This window comes from Pleurodeles waltl, chromosome 1_2, assembly GCF_031143425.1.
Source record: "Pleurodeles waltl isolate 20211129_DDA chromosome 1_2, aPleWal1.hap1.20221129, whole genome shotgun sequence".
NCBI lineage: Eukaryota > Metazoa > Chordata > Amphibia > Caudata > Salamandridae > Pleurodeles > Pleurodeles waltl.
The window spans coordinates 990,621,855-990,637,876 of record NC_090437.1 but is presented as its reverse complement, the minus strand read 5'-3'; the positions used below and the strand labels follow the sequence as shown (position 1 = coordinate 990,637,876).

The 16,022-nt window shown below is 41.4% G+C and overlaps 1 protein-coding gene across 3 annotated transcripts in view; it reads left to right on the top strand.

Moving 5' to 3' along the window:
• The window catches only part of GABRB1 (gamma-aminobutyric acid type A receptor subunit beta1), a 1,685,242-nt gene that overhangs the window by 1,210,372 nt on the left and 458,848 nt on the right, over window positions 1–16,022 (top strand). For all 3 annotated transcript variants that reach the window (XM_069234636.1, XM_069234628.1, XM_069234646.1), the window contains exon 5: window positions 14,457–14,539. In XM_069234636.1, the coding sequence (XP_069090737.1) occupies window positions 14,457–14,539 (83 nt within the window). The remainder of the gene's footprint in view (window positions 1–14,456; window positions 14,540–16,022) is intronic.

The window sequence follows — 16,022 nt, the reverse complement described above, 5'->3', positions numbered from 1 at the left end:
AATGGCCAAACGTCTCAACAACAACTGCAATAGTTGTTCCAAATTATAGTACCCCTACGTGGAAGAGATATTAAAAGGACAAGATGGCTGGCAAAAGAAACGTTGTTCCCCACATGGGAGAAAAGGAGTATATGATACTCACAGCCTCGATATATATTAACATCAACGCGAGTGAGAATCTTTATGGGGACATTATTATTACTCTCCAAAGACACAAGAGGTATCGAAGATATTGGATCTTTTGATACCTAACGGTTTAGGACATTAATAATTCCCTAAAACCTCTGCACTCATTTTGTGTTAATGGCACATGAAATGTACCTAGGCGTTCAAAATGGAATCAGAGTGCTGTGTGGATATTCCAAGGACTCCTGGGTTGAAATCCAAGAGGTTGTGAGGTATCATTGTATTTTGTGACTGCTGAATATGAAATATTCCACCCATGTTCACGTATTGTCTACATTTGATCATTGTGATTTGGAACTCATTGAAAAACCAAAAAGTCACATTCAGATAGTACAAAACAACAACCACAATAAAAATTAGTGCATGTGTTATGTTTTGTTCACACCAACACTTCTGTTTCTCCACTAGCTCCTTAAGATCTCAAAGACTACATTTTGCTGAGTAAATTTCATAACAAAATCCAGTTCTATGTTGCCCCTAAGTTTGTAGGTGACGCCCTGGCAACCAGAACATAACCTAATCAAGTGGAGTTCTAATTATGCACCCTCCCTGCACAGTTTTTTAAAACAGCAATAAATTAACCATTTAAATTAGACTTTTTTTTGTTTAAAAAAAAAAACACCTCTAACCTAACACTAGTATATCCTAGTGTATCTCCCCTTCTTATCCAAGCCTTGAGATCGCTTGACAGCACAAACCATACCCTTAAAGGTCATTTCCCGAAACGTCGAATATTACGGCCACACCTGTCTCTACCTCCAGTGCCCACCTCACAGACACATGGACTTAGTGTTGACATGTATTATATGAGCAGCGCTAAAATAATCGATAAAAACTATAAAAAAGCATACAGTCAGAAAGAAACAAGGGGCCCGATTAATGCAGTTCTGAAGTGGGAGTATGCTGATTTCCAACAAATAGTAGTATTTCTATTAGAATTGTTATGCATTTTGGTTTCACATCGCTGCATACTCCAACATGGACCAAAAGACGTAAGCGCCTCATTTGCGTCACTTTTTGACGCAAAAGGGCCGCAAACTTGCAAGTTTGCGCCGTTTTTGTGTCAAAAAGTGACACAAATGCGGCGCAAAAAAAGTATAAATATGGGCCGTACTCTCTAAATGAGAATTGTTTGTGCATAATAATATATACCTGGCGGTTTTCAATACTAAGACCGCAAGACAATCTTTTTAGCATGAAGGCTCCCTTTAAAATTAGCCCAACTAACACCAAAATAAGCTATTATTTACTCTGAACTATTTTAAGCACTTCACGATTCTCTTAGCTTCTAAGGATGAAATGTGTAGTACCCTATTCAATGGATGTTGTACCGAGTCTTCTGCGGAGGGTATCCGATTAAAAATGCTTTTAATAATTGATTTTGAGTTATAATAACAACTGAAAACTCTTGGCAGGAAGTCAATGCCTGGAATTTATGAAAAATTGATTGTTTCATTGCTCAGGGTATGCACGGTTTTGCAGGTTGACTGCCCATAACAAGATAGTGGCTAATGTGATATTGTAAAAAAGTTTAGTTTTTTGCATCTTTTAAATTAAAATGAACCGGGTTTAGAAGCCTGCATCCAACTTCAGTTTGCGGTGACCCAAGAGCAGAGATAGGGAGGTGGCAGTAAGTGCATAATAAATATATTCCATGAAAAAAACTAAGTGTAAAGTAACATTACAGTTAGGTGAATATGTCAGTGACAACATTGATGTTTTGAACTAAAAAGACAGATATTTAGCAGCTATAGTTAGCAGAGCTTACTATTAACTTGCGGCCCCACCATGGCCTGCATATGACCGCATATATTGCATTACTCATGACATGTTCTATGACATAATTTATGACATCACTTATGACATCTCATGTTACATCATTGGTGAGATCACTGATGACATCATCCCAGGGACATCTTAAGGATCTTGGGGGCCCGTGTGCCAATCATATTTTGGCTGGCCCTGTTCAGAACAGCTTTGAATTTAAGATCCCGTTTCTGCTCTTTCATGCCATCTTTAGCCAGGCACACTCGTCCAAATTCTAAATGTGTTTACATCTAATGTTCGGGGATAGGAAGGTGTGTTTTCAATATTATACCACTGCCGCAGCTCACTAACAGTACTGCAAATAATCTCTGTGACACCCTTTTTTTACTCATATGTGAGGTCCTGTTTTGCTCTAAAAGAAACTTTTTTGTGAATATTGCATGAAACATAAACACATTTCTCTGCAAAATGTCAGTAATAGGCTCACACATCACCCACATTAAAATTAAATTAAAGGAAATGGGATTTAAACCATTCAAGGTCAACAGTGCAAGTCTCTGCAGAACGGAGCTCGCTCTATCAGGGTCCCCCCGAAAAGCTGGGGCTCTGGGCTAGAGCCCATTTTGCCTATACTTTAAAACGTCTCTGCATCATCCCATAAGTGTGTTAGTTTGTTCTATAGTTTACAGAGTGGTGGGTAGCTACCATATTGCTTTTCTTCCTACTTTTGTACAGTCTGTGTCCAGCTAATGGTTGTAAGTGTTTACAGAATCAAAATACACGTGCTTCTAATGCATCATAGGTGTGTAGAGGTATTGAACATGTAATAAATCTTTGCATTGAAGAGTAACTGTGTGCAGGTTACAGCTGACAACTTGTGCCCAGCAAGTTCCACAGAAGTTTCCATTCTACATACTAAGGTGCAGATTTGATTTTCTGGCACAAGGCAACGTAGCAAGCCACCTTGCTGCGCTGCCCTGTGTCAAAAGGAAAGGGCAGGAATGCACAGTATCTATGCTATACGATGCATTCCTATCCTTTCCCACTGCACTGGCATCATTTTGGTACCCTTGTACAATGGTGCAAGGGTGCCTGCATTGAAGGCAGGATTGTTTTTGTGCAGGAAGGGATACCTTTCTGCAAAAAAATTATCCTGAGAAGTTTTTTCCTCTTTTTATATGTGTTGCAGAATGCAGCACACATTGAAGGAGTTAAAAATAAGGAGAAATAAAGGTTTTGGCACTTCCCCAGGTTTACATGGCCTTGTAAATCTGGGGATGCTTCAAAATCCATGAGAGTTGTGTGGGAACACCCACCCCAACGCCCATGGAACGCCTCCCTAACACAGAGTACGGCAACACAACGATTTGCGCTGCCTTGCCTTACTCCACATCTTTGAGGCTATTCAAAGGTACACAAAGGGGGTGATTCCAACCTTGGCGGGCGGCTACCGCCGCCCGCCAGGCGGGAACCGCCATGCGGCCGCAATAACGCGGCCCCCATTCCAACATTCCCGCAGGGCCGGCGGGCGCTAACCATGTTTGCGCCCGCCGGCGCAGCGGGAATGAGGCCGCAACACAGGAGCCGGCTCCTAATGGAGCCGGCGGTGTTGCGGCCGTGCGACGGGTGCAGTTGCACCTGTCGCGCTTTTCACTGTCTGCCATGCAGACAGTGAAAAGCAGGCCGGGCCCTGTTAGGGGGCCCCTGCACTGCCCATGCCAGTGGCATGGGCAATGCAGGGGCCCCCAGGGGCCCCAGGACACCCCTTACCGCCAGCCTCTTCCTGGCGGTGTAAACCGCCAGAAACAGGCTGGCGGTAAGGGGGTCATAATCCCCAGGGCAGCGCTGCTTGCAGTGCTGCCCTGGCGGATTATCACCGCTGGGGGGAAATCGGCGGGAAACCGCCGGCCCCGGCGGTGCGACCGAGGCTTTACCGCCGCGGTCAGAATAGAAAATGAAGCACCACCAGCCTGTTGGCGCTGCTTCCGTCATTCTTGCCCTGGCGGTCAGAATGACCCCCAAAGTGTTTTTACATGGCCTCATAGATATGATTGAAAGGTTTCCACTGCTGTTGCCTCTCTAAAAGTGATTCAAAGGTGGTGCAAGCCTCTCATAAATATGCCCCTAAGTATTGTAAGCAGTCTTGTGTTATTAGACAGAATGGTCACAGCATGACATTTTCTACATAACATAGAAGAATGTGTGCACCAGGTACTAACCTATGTACATGTGCTTCTTTTGCTTTATAATATGGGTTATATGTAAAGCTGTTACCACAATATAAAGGCTGCAGATAGTATAATCTTTAACACCTTCAGACCTCGGCTTTATTTTATAGTGTGTTCTTAATAGATACTCTCAAATACTCTGTGGTGTATTTCTCATGAGAGTTTCACTATCTGTATACAGTGTGATACACAGGAAAGTCTCTCCACAGAACAAACATTGTTTACAGTACCCACTTTGCTACTCATATCAACTTCATTTTTAAATGTAGGTTCGGTGATTGTGAGGGGTTTAACATAGATTAAAGCTGTTCATAGTAGGCCATTGATTTCAGAACATTGAGTATCGTGAGTAACTCCCCTTGCTCTGCGCTTGTTTAAATAAAACACCTCTGAGGTGAGCCCCGTCCCAGGGGGGTGACATTTGATTTTATTTTGGGGAGAGGGGGTGCATGCCCCCTCCTTCCTAGCCTTTGAGAGGCCCCAGGGACCCTATTCCCCAGGGATAAGGTGTACAAGAGTAGAGGAGGTGTGTGCTCCCCATCCTGGAGCCTAATTAGCCACTGGGACTGCATCCCCCAGTTCCAAAATGCATTTTAAAGGGGTGGTGGGGCAGCAAGGCCGGCCTCCATGAGCCTGAAAATGCCTTAGGTATCTCATCCTCCAAGGCTGAAATTCGACTAAAAGAGGAGGAAGGCTATGCGGCCCCCATCTCTATGGCTGGCCCAGTGATTATGATGGGGAGCCTACCTCTGGGACACACTAGTTTCTCTGCCCACACTACCAGTGGAGCTCTCTGTGGTGTGGTAAGATGTGGGTAGACCATGATTGGTTGAGGATGAGTCTCTCTGCAGTGTTCTGAATGCTCTGGAGTCGTGGTAGTGGATGGTGGGAGATTCCGAAGTAGACTGGTTTGCAGTAGTCTATTCTGCTTGTGATGAGACTTGCATGATGGTGCATTGGGTGTTCAGGAGTAGCAATTTGATTATCATTCAGAACACACAAAGCAGGAAGAGCTGACTATGATGACCTGCATGGTCATGTTGAGCTTGTTGTCTAAGATGGTGGTAGCATCCTAGGATTCTGGTGTGGTCATTCCAAGCTTTGATGGACACCAGGTGGAGTCCCATGGAAAGTTCTTGTTCCTCAAAATCAGCACTTCTTTCTTGTCAGAGCTGAGTTTCAGGCAATTTAACCATTTCCAATTTGCTACCCTGATCATGCAGTTGGAGAAGTTGGTCCTGGTGGTGATGGACCTGCCAGCCAGAGAAAGAATGAATTAGATGTCATTGGCATAGGATATGATGGTTATGCCTTGAGATCTAATGATGTTGGCTTGCGGTGTCATGTAGATGTTGAACAGGGTGGGATTAAGAGATGAGCATTGAGGGATTTAGTAGATCAGATTTTTGGATTCTAATGTGTAGGGTGGTAGTCTGACTCACTATGTTTTTCCTGTGATGAAGGAGTCCATCCAGTTGAGGGCCAGTCCTTACATGCATGTGTCGTGCCACCTTCTGACAAGGGTGTAGTGGGAGACTATATTGAAGGCTGCAGAGAGAATGAGTATGATGAGGGTTGTGCTTCCCCCATAGTCTAGTATGGTGCGAATTTTGTCTGTGGCCACAATGAGTGCTGCTTCAGAGCTATGGTTGCTCTGAAATCCTGATTGGATGTGGTCCAGGAGGTTGCGGAGTTTGAGGTGGGTGGAGAGTTGTTTGTTGATGGCCTTCTCCATCACTTTGGCTGTGAATGGGTGCACAGAGATGGGTTGGATGTTGCTCAGCTCTTTTGCTTCAGCTAATGAATTTTTGAGGGGGACATTGACTGATGCATGTTTCCATTCTTCTGGTAAGATGGAGGATTTGATGGAGGAGTTGATGATTTGGATGAGGGTGTTGTTGAATGTTGGTCCTTCAATGCTGTAGATGTGGTGGGGGCATAGGTCCACTGGGGCCCCAGAGTGTACCGTTTGTATGATTGCCGCAGCTTCAGTAAGTGTTTTCCATTCACTCAGGTGTCCGTCTCGGTTGGTCATGGTCAGGTTGGTGATTAAATCTTTGGGGCCTGGTTATTGCTCAAAGTTGCTGTAGATCCCTGTTGTTTTGCTATGGAAGAAGTTTAATAAGTTGTTGCTATGATGGGGTGACAGTGTTTTCTGCGACCTCGGGATGGTGAATTCTTTGATGATTGAGAGAGTATCCTTCCAGGTATTGGAGCTCACCTCTGTGTTTTCAGATAGTGCCCTTTTCTGGTGTCTCTCAGAAGCTGGTGCTAGCTTCTGAGTGCATCCTTGTAGGAGGTTCTGTTGGTAGCATAGAGTCTGGTTCTCTATTTTCTTTCTAGCTGTTTGCAGTAGCGTTTAGATTCTGGCGTTCATACGTTTACCAGCTTGCTCGTTTGTTGGTTCTTCTATGTCTGTTGCTTTAGATGGATGCAAGGGAGTCTGCACAGTTATTGATCCATTTGATTATGTTATGTCATGAACGTATCTACGGTACACATATCATGAGGGAGGTTATCCTAGGACCTGAAAAAGGATGGTGCAGCCCTGGCTGGGGCTTATTGGAAGAGCCAGGCTTTCATTTTTTGTGGAAAACAAGAACTGAACTGGTTGATACCATATAGACTGTATTCTACATTCAAGGCAAAATCATTTCCTGTTATTTCAATGGGAAAAAGGGATGTACAATTCAAGACATGACCCTTGTCTCAAAAAAGCAGTGCCATCTTTATCTCACTCAAGAACTATAGATTTTGATGATACAGTGGAGCATTAGAGAAGCCTAAAATGTAGAAGAATAATTTCACCAGGGTCCTTATTTAGGTAGAGGTAAATTAGGAAGTACAAATACTTCCATGAGTCTTATTAGTATTAAACCAATTTCAGCTCACCACTCCTCTATCCAAGAGTATTTTGCTTTTTTTCTGGATGACTCCAGATAAAGCATGGAAAACCACCAAATATAATTTCCTTTATTGAATGTGCTAGACTCTGTGAACAGGGCTTAGATTATAGTGAATGTATGGGATTTATCTGTGTGGACATACTGGATTAATTCCTGCATTTTCTAATTGTATGTTAAGCTCATGCCTCTGGAAGGCAGGTAGGACTGGTGAATGGTCCTTTACATTTTATGTTGGAAACCCTAATAGGCCAGTAGTGCTGGGTATAATAAGTCACAGATCAGAGCAGTGCCTTTGAAAATCCATTAGGGGTGGAAAACACTGAAATGTTATTCATGTGCCTCTGTAATTCTAATGATGTAGGCCCAGGTTATTGGCCTGAGTATGAGTCAGGTGAAGTGGAATTACCACATGGAATTTCACTCCACCTTTTTTTTGAGTGGGTCGGTGTTCCCACATGTGGTTTTCCTGGGCATTGGTACAACAGACCCAATTTTACCAAGCAGTACTTCCACCCAGAAAAATGGAATGGCCACTTTGGCTGCAAAAGTAGACAAGCCTCTTTCCAGGGGGACCATACTATGTGAGAATTAGTAGAAATGAATTTCCTTCTCCCTCCACCCCTCCTATTTACCACCCCTCAGACAGGTTGCAGCATACATTGGGTTGCAACCCGTAAATGAGGTCCCATGTGCGTATTCCTCATTACATTGGGTTTACCTCAAAATGACATGGTACTGGTGTGATATTACTGCACTGTAACACAAATTCTGCATGCAGAGTTTGTACCCTGCTGGAATGGTGCAACTCTCAATCAGGCCTTATGCAGTATGGTTGCAGCATTTATTGATAGCAAATCAAATCTGTGGTAATAGGTATAGGTCCTCAAATTAAACAAGCATTGGCAAAACCAACATGTAGTGACTCCAAAAGACTGAACTACTGACTTAGTAAATGCTTTTTACCAATCACAGGCAAGCATCTCAGCTCCAAGCTCACCTTCACAACCTGAGAACTTTGCAAACTAGCTTTCCCTATGGTTCTTCGCCAGTAAAAGATGGCCAGTGCACTCTAGAAGGCTAAGGTCTTTCTGCGAAGGGAGGGTTGTGAAGGTGGATTGAGGCAAAAGTCAGTGGTCCAATGGGGTCTAAGAGTTTTGTGATGTAGGAAGGAGGTGGAATGGGAAGGAGATGATGAGACAGTATTTGTAAGAGATTAGAAAGGAAACACACTACTGACAAGTTTGATGAATTACACAACTGTAAATCCAAGCCACAGGTAAAACTGGCTTTTTTTTTAAAGTGTGTTTACTGTTAAAATTAAAAGAAATGCCCTTGTTTTCTTTACTAATGTTTAACACAGGTTTCTCCAAAGCACAGGGGATGAGGGTATATTTACATAATAGGCCCTCTCTAAAAACACAAATAAAATCTCAGAACTGAGGTTGCATTGTGCTCGATTTTCATGGTGAGAAATGGCCTGATTGCTTTGTACACCAGCTATCCCTGATGTCCAATGACAGTAAACAACAGTGAGTGCAGCCTAGACTACTATGGCCTAACTGTGAGGAGAAGACGGAAAAGAGGAGCTGTGTCTCGAGTCAGTGGCGCAGTACAGGAGTGTAATAGAGGCCCATACAGCCTCTGTGGCTCATGGTTGCCCTTCACCCTTCAGGCAGCCCTCAATGCTTGAACGGGGCCTCATTCAGCCCAAGGTCAATAAATATATGTGACATATGAGAGACTCAGGGGTTCCTTCTCACCTACTAAATGGGGGGAAGGCAGCCATTTGGTGTTACATCAATGGCCGAGTGGTGTCACAAGAGCTCTCTGAAGCAAGAAAGAGGCAAGATGGAAAGGAGACAATAGCACTATCTTCAGCGGGGGGATAGGAAATGCAAGTTTATAAGAATCCACAAACATCAATCATAGTCCACTGTCAAAAATGGGCATTTTTAGGTCTTCCCTTTAAGACAGCTTCAGCTGTCTCGTCACTCAATTGTTTTTCCAAAAAATTGATGCACAACATGCATACAGAGAGGGGACTTTGGTCAGCGGGCTTCATCAATTAGTCTGTTAACTTGTCATTTACATTTTTGTAAAGGCCACTGGAGCACTCAGCATAGAGCATTGAATTAGCTCATGGTGCCCACTGGCTCCCTTTACTTTGAGTGAGCGCACAAATACTGTGCTAAAATGTCCTTTTCTAATTTTAATAGTTTTTATAATAATTGTAAATACCAACTATTTCTTTAGATTATTATTTATTTTCTGTCTCTTTCTTTAATGATTCTGTTCTAAAGTGTCTAAGTGACATTGTAACATTATAGCAGTTTGCAAATTGAATGCTTGATTAGGTGATGATTTATTCATTACTCCTTCATGAATAATATTAATAATAATATGCATGCAGAACTGAAGGGCTTCTTCTTTAAAAAAACAATATCAGTAAAATGGCCATACCTGTGAATGTTTTGTAAATTTCATATTTTTATTGTGAGCATATGGCAGCATGTATTCTTTTCTTTCTTTTACAGTTTATTGTAGTATAGGCTTCCGATTTAAAGTAATAAAAAAAACATACCAACTTCCAAAGTGTTCTGGAGACTTTGCAAATGTTTGCTTAAAGATGCATCTGATGGTGAACATCACAGAAATATCCTCAATTATTCCTCAATGGTAACACATTTAAAGCTGCAGTTACCATCTCAGTACCAAGGTTGCCTTTGTGTTCACTAGACTAAACTTTAATGGTTATATAAGAGCTAGCAGATACTGCAGCACCAGTCTGAGCTGGAAGAGAAGTGACTGAGTGGGAAAGTATTTATACCAACAGCCACACATGATTTCAGACTGTTTAAGATTACCATATTTTGTGTGCTATTACCCCACATTTTGGTCTTTTGTTGCTGAACTCTTTGTTGCGGGCCATGGACCTCTGTGCATTTTATCTCTGCCAACCAGGGATAAAGTAATTGTGCTCTCCCTTGTAAACACAGCAAAATTGGCATTTACCTAGTTGGCACTTTGAAGCTACTGGTAAGTCCTTAGGATATGCTACACCGTTTACCTAGGGCCAGTAAACTAAATGCTACTAATGGGCTGCAATGCTGATTCTGGCACCCACTGTAGTAGGTCTGTAAAACATATTTCCAGGTCTGCTACTGCAACCTGGGATTGCAGTTTTATACTATAGTTTTGACCTGTGGAAACCACCCTTTTGAAAGACCTAGATCTTCCTTTTTAATACCTAGAAGTCACCATTAAGGTAGGCCTTATTGCCCCATAAGGCAGTTTGCATGGTATTTAAATGCAGGACATCCCAAAATGGGGGCTGTGTCAATCCCCTACCTGAGCTACCTGAGCTTCAAATGATGTCTTCCTTGTCACTGGTAGATGAAGGTTACACCTAGGCCTGCCTCCCATGTGTCTTTCCAGTCAGACTAGCCCCAAGTCCAAAGGGAGGTGGAGAGTTGTCCAGAACTGATGTAGACAATGGACAAAGGATTGCCCCCACCCACAGGATGGCACTGGGCATACAAGTGGCCTCCCCAGAATTCTCCTTAGGACTCTCCTAAATCTGTGAAGGATCAGAAGAAGGACCGCCCTGCTGTCTGAATCCTGAAGTGATTACAAGGGTCAGGTGGCTGATGACCTGTCTGAGCCACAGGGACCAAACAAGTTTTCAGAGGCCTTTTACATGCCGCTGCCTAGCTGATCATTTCTAACTGTACCTGCAGTGGACCCTGCTGGTGACCTCTATTTGAGCAAGCCCTAACCTTCAAGTGGTTCCCCTAGACTGGAACTGGGACTTAGAAACTTTTTGACAACTTTTCCTCTGAAGAACAGGTGGAAAAACAGGATTACCACCAAGCCGAAGGCATACACCCGAAATTGCTGGCTGAATTCTAACATGCCAATTAGTCCTGCTGAATGAGATCCCATTTCCCGAAAAGTTTCTAAGTGCAAACATATTAGGCTTCACCAAGACGGATGCCAAGCCATATCCCACTGATGTCGAGGCATACCTGGGAAAAGATTTCAGACTTTGGCCATTCAATCAATCAATCAATCAAATATTTGTAGAGTGCAACTTATCATCCAGGGAGGTCTCAACGTGCTGAAGGGGGACGTGGGTCAGTCGAAGAGCCAGGTCTTGAGGTCCTTCCCGAACTGAGTTAGCATGGGTGACTGCCAGAGGTGAAGCAGCAGGGTATTCCAGGTCTGCACGGCGAGGGAGAAGAAGGATCTTCCTCCAGCCGTATTCTTCCAGATCCTGGGGATGATGGCGAAGGTCAGTCAGAGATTTAGCCACCTTAATTGAATACCACATTGGACCCCACTCTCGAGCACCCCACCATCGTCAAGGTCTGTTTTGGACCCAGCAGCTTGCCCCACCAAAGACTCATCGAAGACCATCTTTTTCCAGAAATCTTTCAAAGTCAGAAGGTGAATTTCACACTGAGACTAATGTTGTCCCTGTATCCAACCACGAATCCATGGTGGTCGACCTTAACTTTTGACTTTGACTCCGTGACAAGATATCCACGTTTGGCAAATTGTGCTTTTTGGCACTACCTAACTCAAAATTTAAAAATTAATATCTCTATTTACTGGATTTATGTTGTTTTGATGTAATTTTATTTAATAAAATATCTTTTATTTTTCTTTATTGGTTTGGAATTTGTGTTTCGTTTTCACTTTATTACTGTTACCGTTTCAGTACTGCATACATAACTACATACATTCTTTAAACAGTGCTTCTAATTTCAGCCAGACTGCTTTTTGCCAAGCTACTATAGGGTTAAACACAAGTTAATTTAGTGACTGTAGTGGTTCATCCTGACAAGCAGTGTTATTATTAATATTTAAAGTGGGTTCTCACGCCCTCAACAAACATTTCTATTTCTTATACGGTCGACTTCCTATCTCACAATATTCTACAAAATATAAGAGCAGTCTTTAAAGGCTGCTAAAGGCCAAAATAGCCTGCAGATGTTACCAACTGTACTGAAGTCATTTAGAGTAACTGCCACAGGTGAGGACATGATATATTTTTCTGGGTTGAGGCAGATGAAATATTTTTGGAGGATGTCAGACACCAAAACAAAAAATAGTGAAAGCGAAGTCTTATTGAAGAAATGTGTAATAAGCAAACATTGAAGTGCAACACGACTTCCCATTTAAGAGATCATCAGCTGTACAAGAGAAAGCTGAACGGAGCTGCTAGCGAAAGTGCTACTTAAATTGGGGCCTATTATAAAACAAAGCAGAAGAGCACACAATCACTGGAGGGGAGCCTTTCATCGCTAGATGTTTTCTATTTGGTTATGTTTCAATTAACCTGGGACCCGTCATTCTTGGTTTGGTTGATGTCTTTGAAATGGAAATCATGGAGCCGTGACTAAGCAGGGTGTAGACCAATGTGCAAAATAGGTCCCATCCGCAGTAGATGCCTATGCGTGATTTAAACTTTAACTCTTCCTCCTCACCTAGTACATGCTCTAAACAAATCACTTTTTTAAACAGAAAGAACAAAAATTGCAAAAAGGCAAAAATTAGAGACTGGGTTTTCATTATTAGATCATGGCTTAAAAATAAACAGTAGTCATACCCAAAAAATTAATAGCAGCATTCGATGGACGTTTTCTCCAAAACTTCACAAAAGGCAATTCCGTCTATCAGTTACTCTTTTATTTTTAGTATTATTGCGTGTATCCGTTCAACATGGAAAAAAATCCTTTTTGTTTTATACAATGTATCTTCTGCATGTTCAGCCATCTCCTAGAGTTCAGTATAATGTATGCCACAGGCACACACCTGGCACACCCAACAACAGAGTTGACAGCTCAAAAAATAGAAGTATTAAACAAGAGGATCAACGCCGTGAATACTTTCACTCCTTTTTTGATTAGACAAGAAATCAGGCCATAAGATATGCACCAATACATTCCTAGTCCCATGGTATGTCATCACATTCTACCACTACTTAGGAGAGAGCAGACTGCAATTCGGCTTGTTTTACGAGCATAATTGTTCCTATTCATAAAACAAGTGGTACTGACTTTAAAATAAAAAATCAATCACAAGAAAAAATGCCGTGGACTGGAAATCTCAGCTACATGAATTTTTTTTCGATAGTCACTCCTGCTTGTTTTAAGGGAATAGAAATACCTACTCATACAACAGGCTGCAAAGACCAACAAGAAACAAGATAAAAAGTCTGGGCTACAGAAACAGGGGGCATCGAGGCAGGGTGTGAGGAATGATGAGCTTGGGGAGAGACTGGAGGAAGCACAGGGTGGTAGCAAAGAGAGTAAGAGAGGAGCTCTCACACAGAAAAGGGATGGAGCGAGCAAAAGATGCGTGGTGTGGGAACAATTATAGTTCCCGACATCATGACTCTTTCTATTTGGAACCCCAGTAAAGACAACATTTCTAGGGATTGCAAGAGATCATTTTAAGGTTGCAGGGATCCTTTCCCCATCCTACAACATTCTCATGACCTCTCTGACCAGGTTGAGCCCACCCTGATAATTAAGCGCAGGGTGTGGATGGGTTACAAATGATAAAGCATGCCACAAAATGTGGGTGAGGTTTCCTATCTGTAAGAGTGATGCACCTAGGTACCTGGGAATAAGACTCTAACCTGTACAACATTAAAACTGCTGTTTCTGTTCAGTCTCACTACATACCTATGACTCCAACAAGGCCATACAAGCCCCTACCAAGTCAGCCGTCTTCAGAACAATATTATTACGATTTGCACACTGAACAAAATACATAGCGTGTCATTCCGTTGCACCCCTCGGACCAATAATTTATAAAAAATAAAAAAAGAGAGAGAGAACTTAAATATTTCTCAATTCATAAATACAGTTTACAGTTAAAGCGATCATATGTTTAATTGTGAAGGAAAACACCTCACTATCCCTACCAGTCAGTCCAATTTATTAAATTTACTATAAAAGAAGCTCGAGGTTGTTGAAAGTTTAAGGTATGGAAACCACTTCACATGTTGAGGGATGATTTAGTTATAAGCTTTGCAAGCGCCTTAAACCCATTAATTACTTTACAGGTGTGTTATGACCAGTGCAATGTTAGGTTACAACGACACAAGGAAAGCTTGCCTTATGTTAGTGAGGAAAAGTCACACTGGTATTGCTAACAGAAACTCCTAGGTGAATACCCAGGTGTGGGCAGGGGCACACGGGTCCAGGAACATAAGAGCAACACGTGTGTGCCACCCAATCCAGCCGTCAGAATCGATTAAAGCGTTCAGCACTGGTACTTTTCTTGTTCTCCGCAACTGCACTCAGTCACTTCATGAACTGTTTCACAAGACTTGTTTGTTTTTTTACCTTTCCTTCAGAATCACTACCACTGCTGCCTGCATGATGGACCTACGCAGATATCCTCTAGATGAACAGAACTGCACCCTGGAAATCGAAAGTTGTGAGTACAGCTTGTTTTTTTTTAATTGATATATGCTATTTGTTCAAAATCAGAATGGAAACAACCTTGCAAGTCATGTTCTCTTCAACAATTGGTATGAACAAGTGCACATTCATGAAATATATACATGGTAATAGAAAATCATGAACATTTTTATAGTACATTTTATTCCGTATGAATAGTGGAAATGGTTACTTTTATTAGACGTGTGTTCGCTTTAGCACTTCAAATAAGTAAATGGTGGCTGGTGTATCTATCTGCGTACACAAAAACAAAAGTAGGATTTAGAAAAAACAGCAAAGTATAGTGACATTGCGGTGACTTAAAGAATTTTACTGACCACTGTCATCAGTTAAATTAATTGTTGCTTCCAACGTGCATTTAAGGGACTCGGGGAGCTTCAAGGAGATGGAATGTCTAATATGAATGAGATGGGGAAAGATGAAATCAGTGATGAATGAAAGTCCTCCACATATTTGAATTAAGCAGCTTGAAAGACGAAAAAAGTATTTAATTTTTTTGTAAAATCTAGTTATTGATATTGAAATTCGTGAAAATGATCTTAATTGAAACTAATACATATGCAGGCTCACTATATATATATATATATATAAATATATATATATATATACATATATATATAAATAAATATATATATATATTTATGTATGTATTCAGACTGCTCTTTCAGAAAGAATTGTTAGACCTATATATATATATATATATATATATATATATATATATATATATATATATATATATTCAGACTGCTTTTTCAGAAAGAATTGTTAGACCCACAATTCTTCCCTCTGTCTATGCTAAAATGGTATTATTGACATGCTCCAAAAACACCCTTGATTTGTAGATCGGGCTTTGGACATTTTGACCTATCTGACAGACCTGACAGCATAAATATGTTTAAAATAAGTAGAACTAGAAAAGTATAAACAAATAAGAAAAAGAAAAAGTGTAAAAAAAGACGGGGGGCTTTGGATCAGCCTAATTCAGACAATAGCTGCCATGTGATTTCCAAGGTTTGCCATTTCTTGGATGAGCTAGATGGTTACATTCTCATTAGGTTTTGGGAATGACATATCAAGTAGTCTCTTTGTTAGATTGTAGATGCAAAGTGCTGGAGCTTGTAATTAACAGCTAATGTTTGTTTTTTGGCCTTTTCTATTACTGACGTGAAGACATTTGTATTGTTTTTTTATGCTAATCGGTCTCACTTAGTTATAAAGAAAAGGAATGACTGGAGAATTTAGTGGAAACCCAACTGTTTCAAGTTTTTATCAGTAACATTGAAAATTGCATGTTGCTGTATATGTATTGCATTTTTAATAAGTAAATACTTTGCAGTTGTTAACATTTGTAAGCTCCAGTTGTCTTATTGCAATTTCATTGTGCATTCTCCTATCTTATAAGCCCAGTTGTATACATGTATTTTCCTATTCCATAGTTTACAGGTATTATCAACATTATT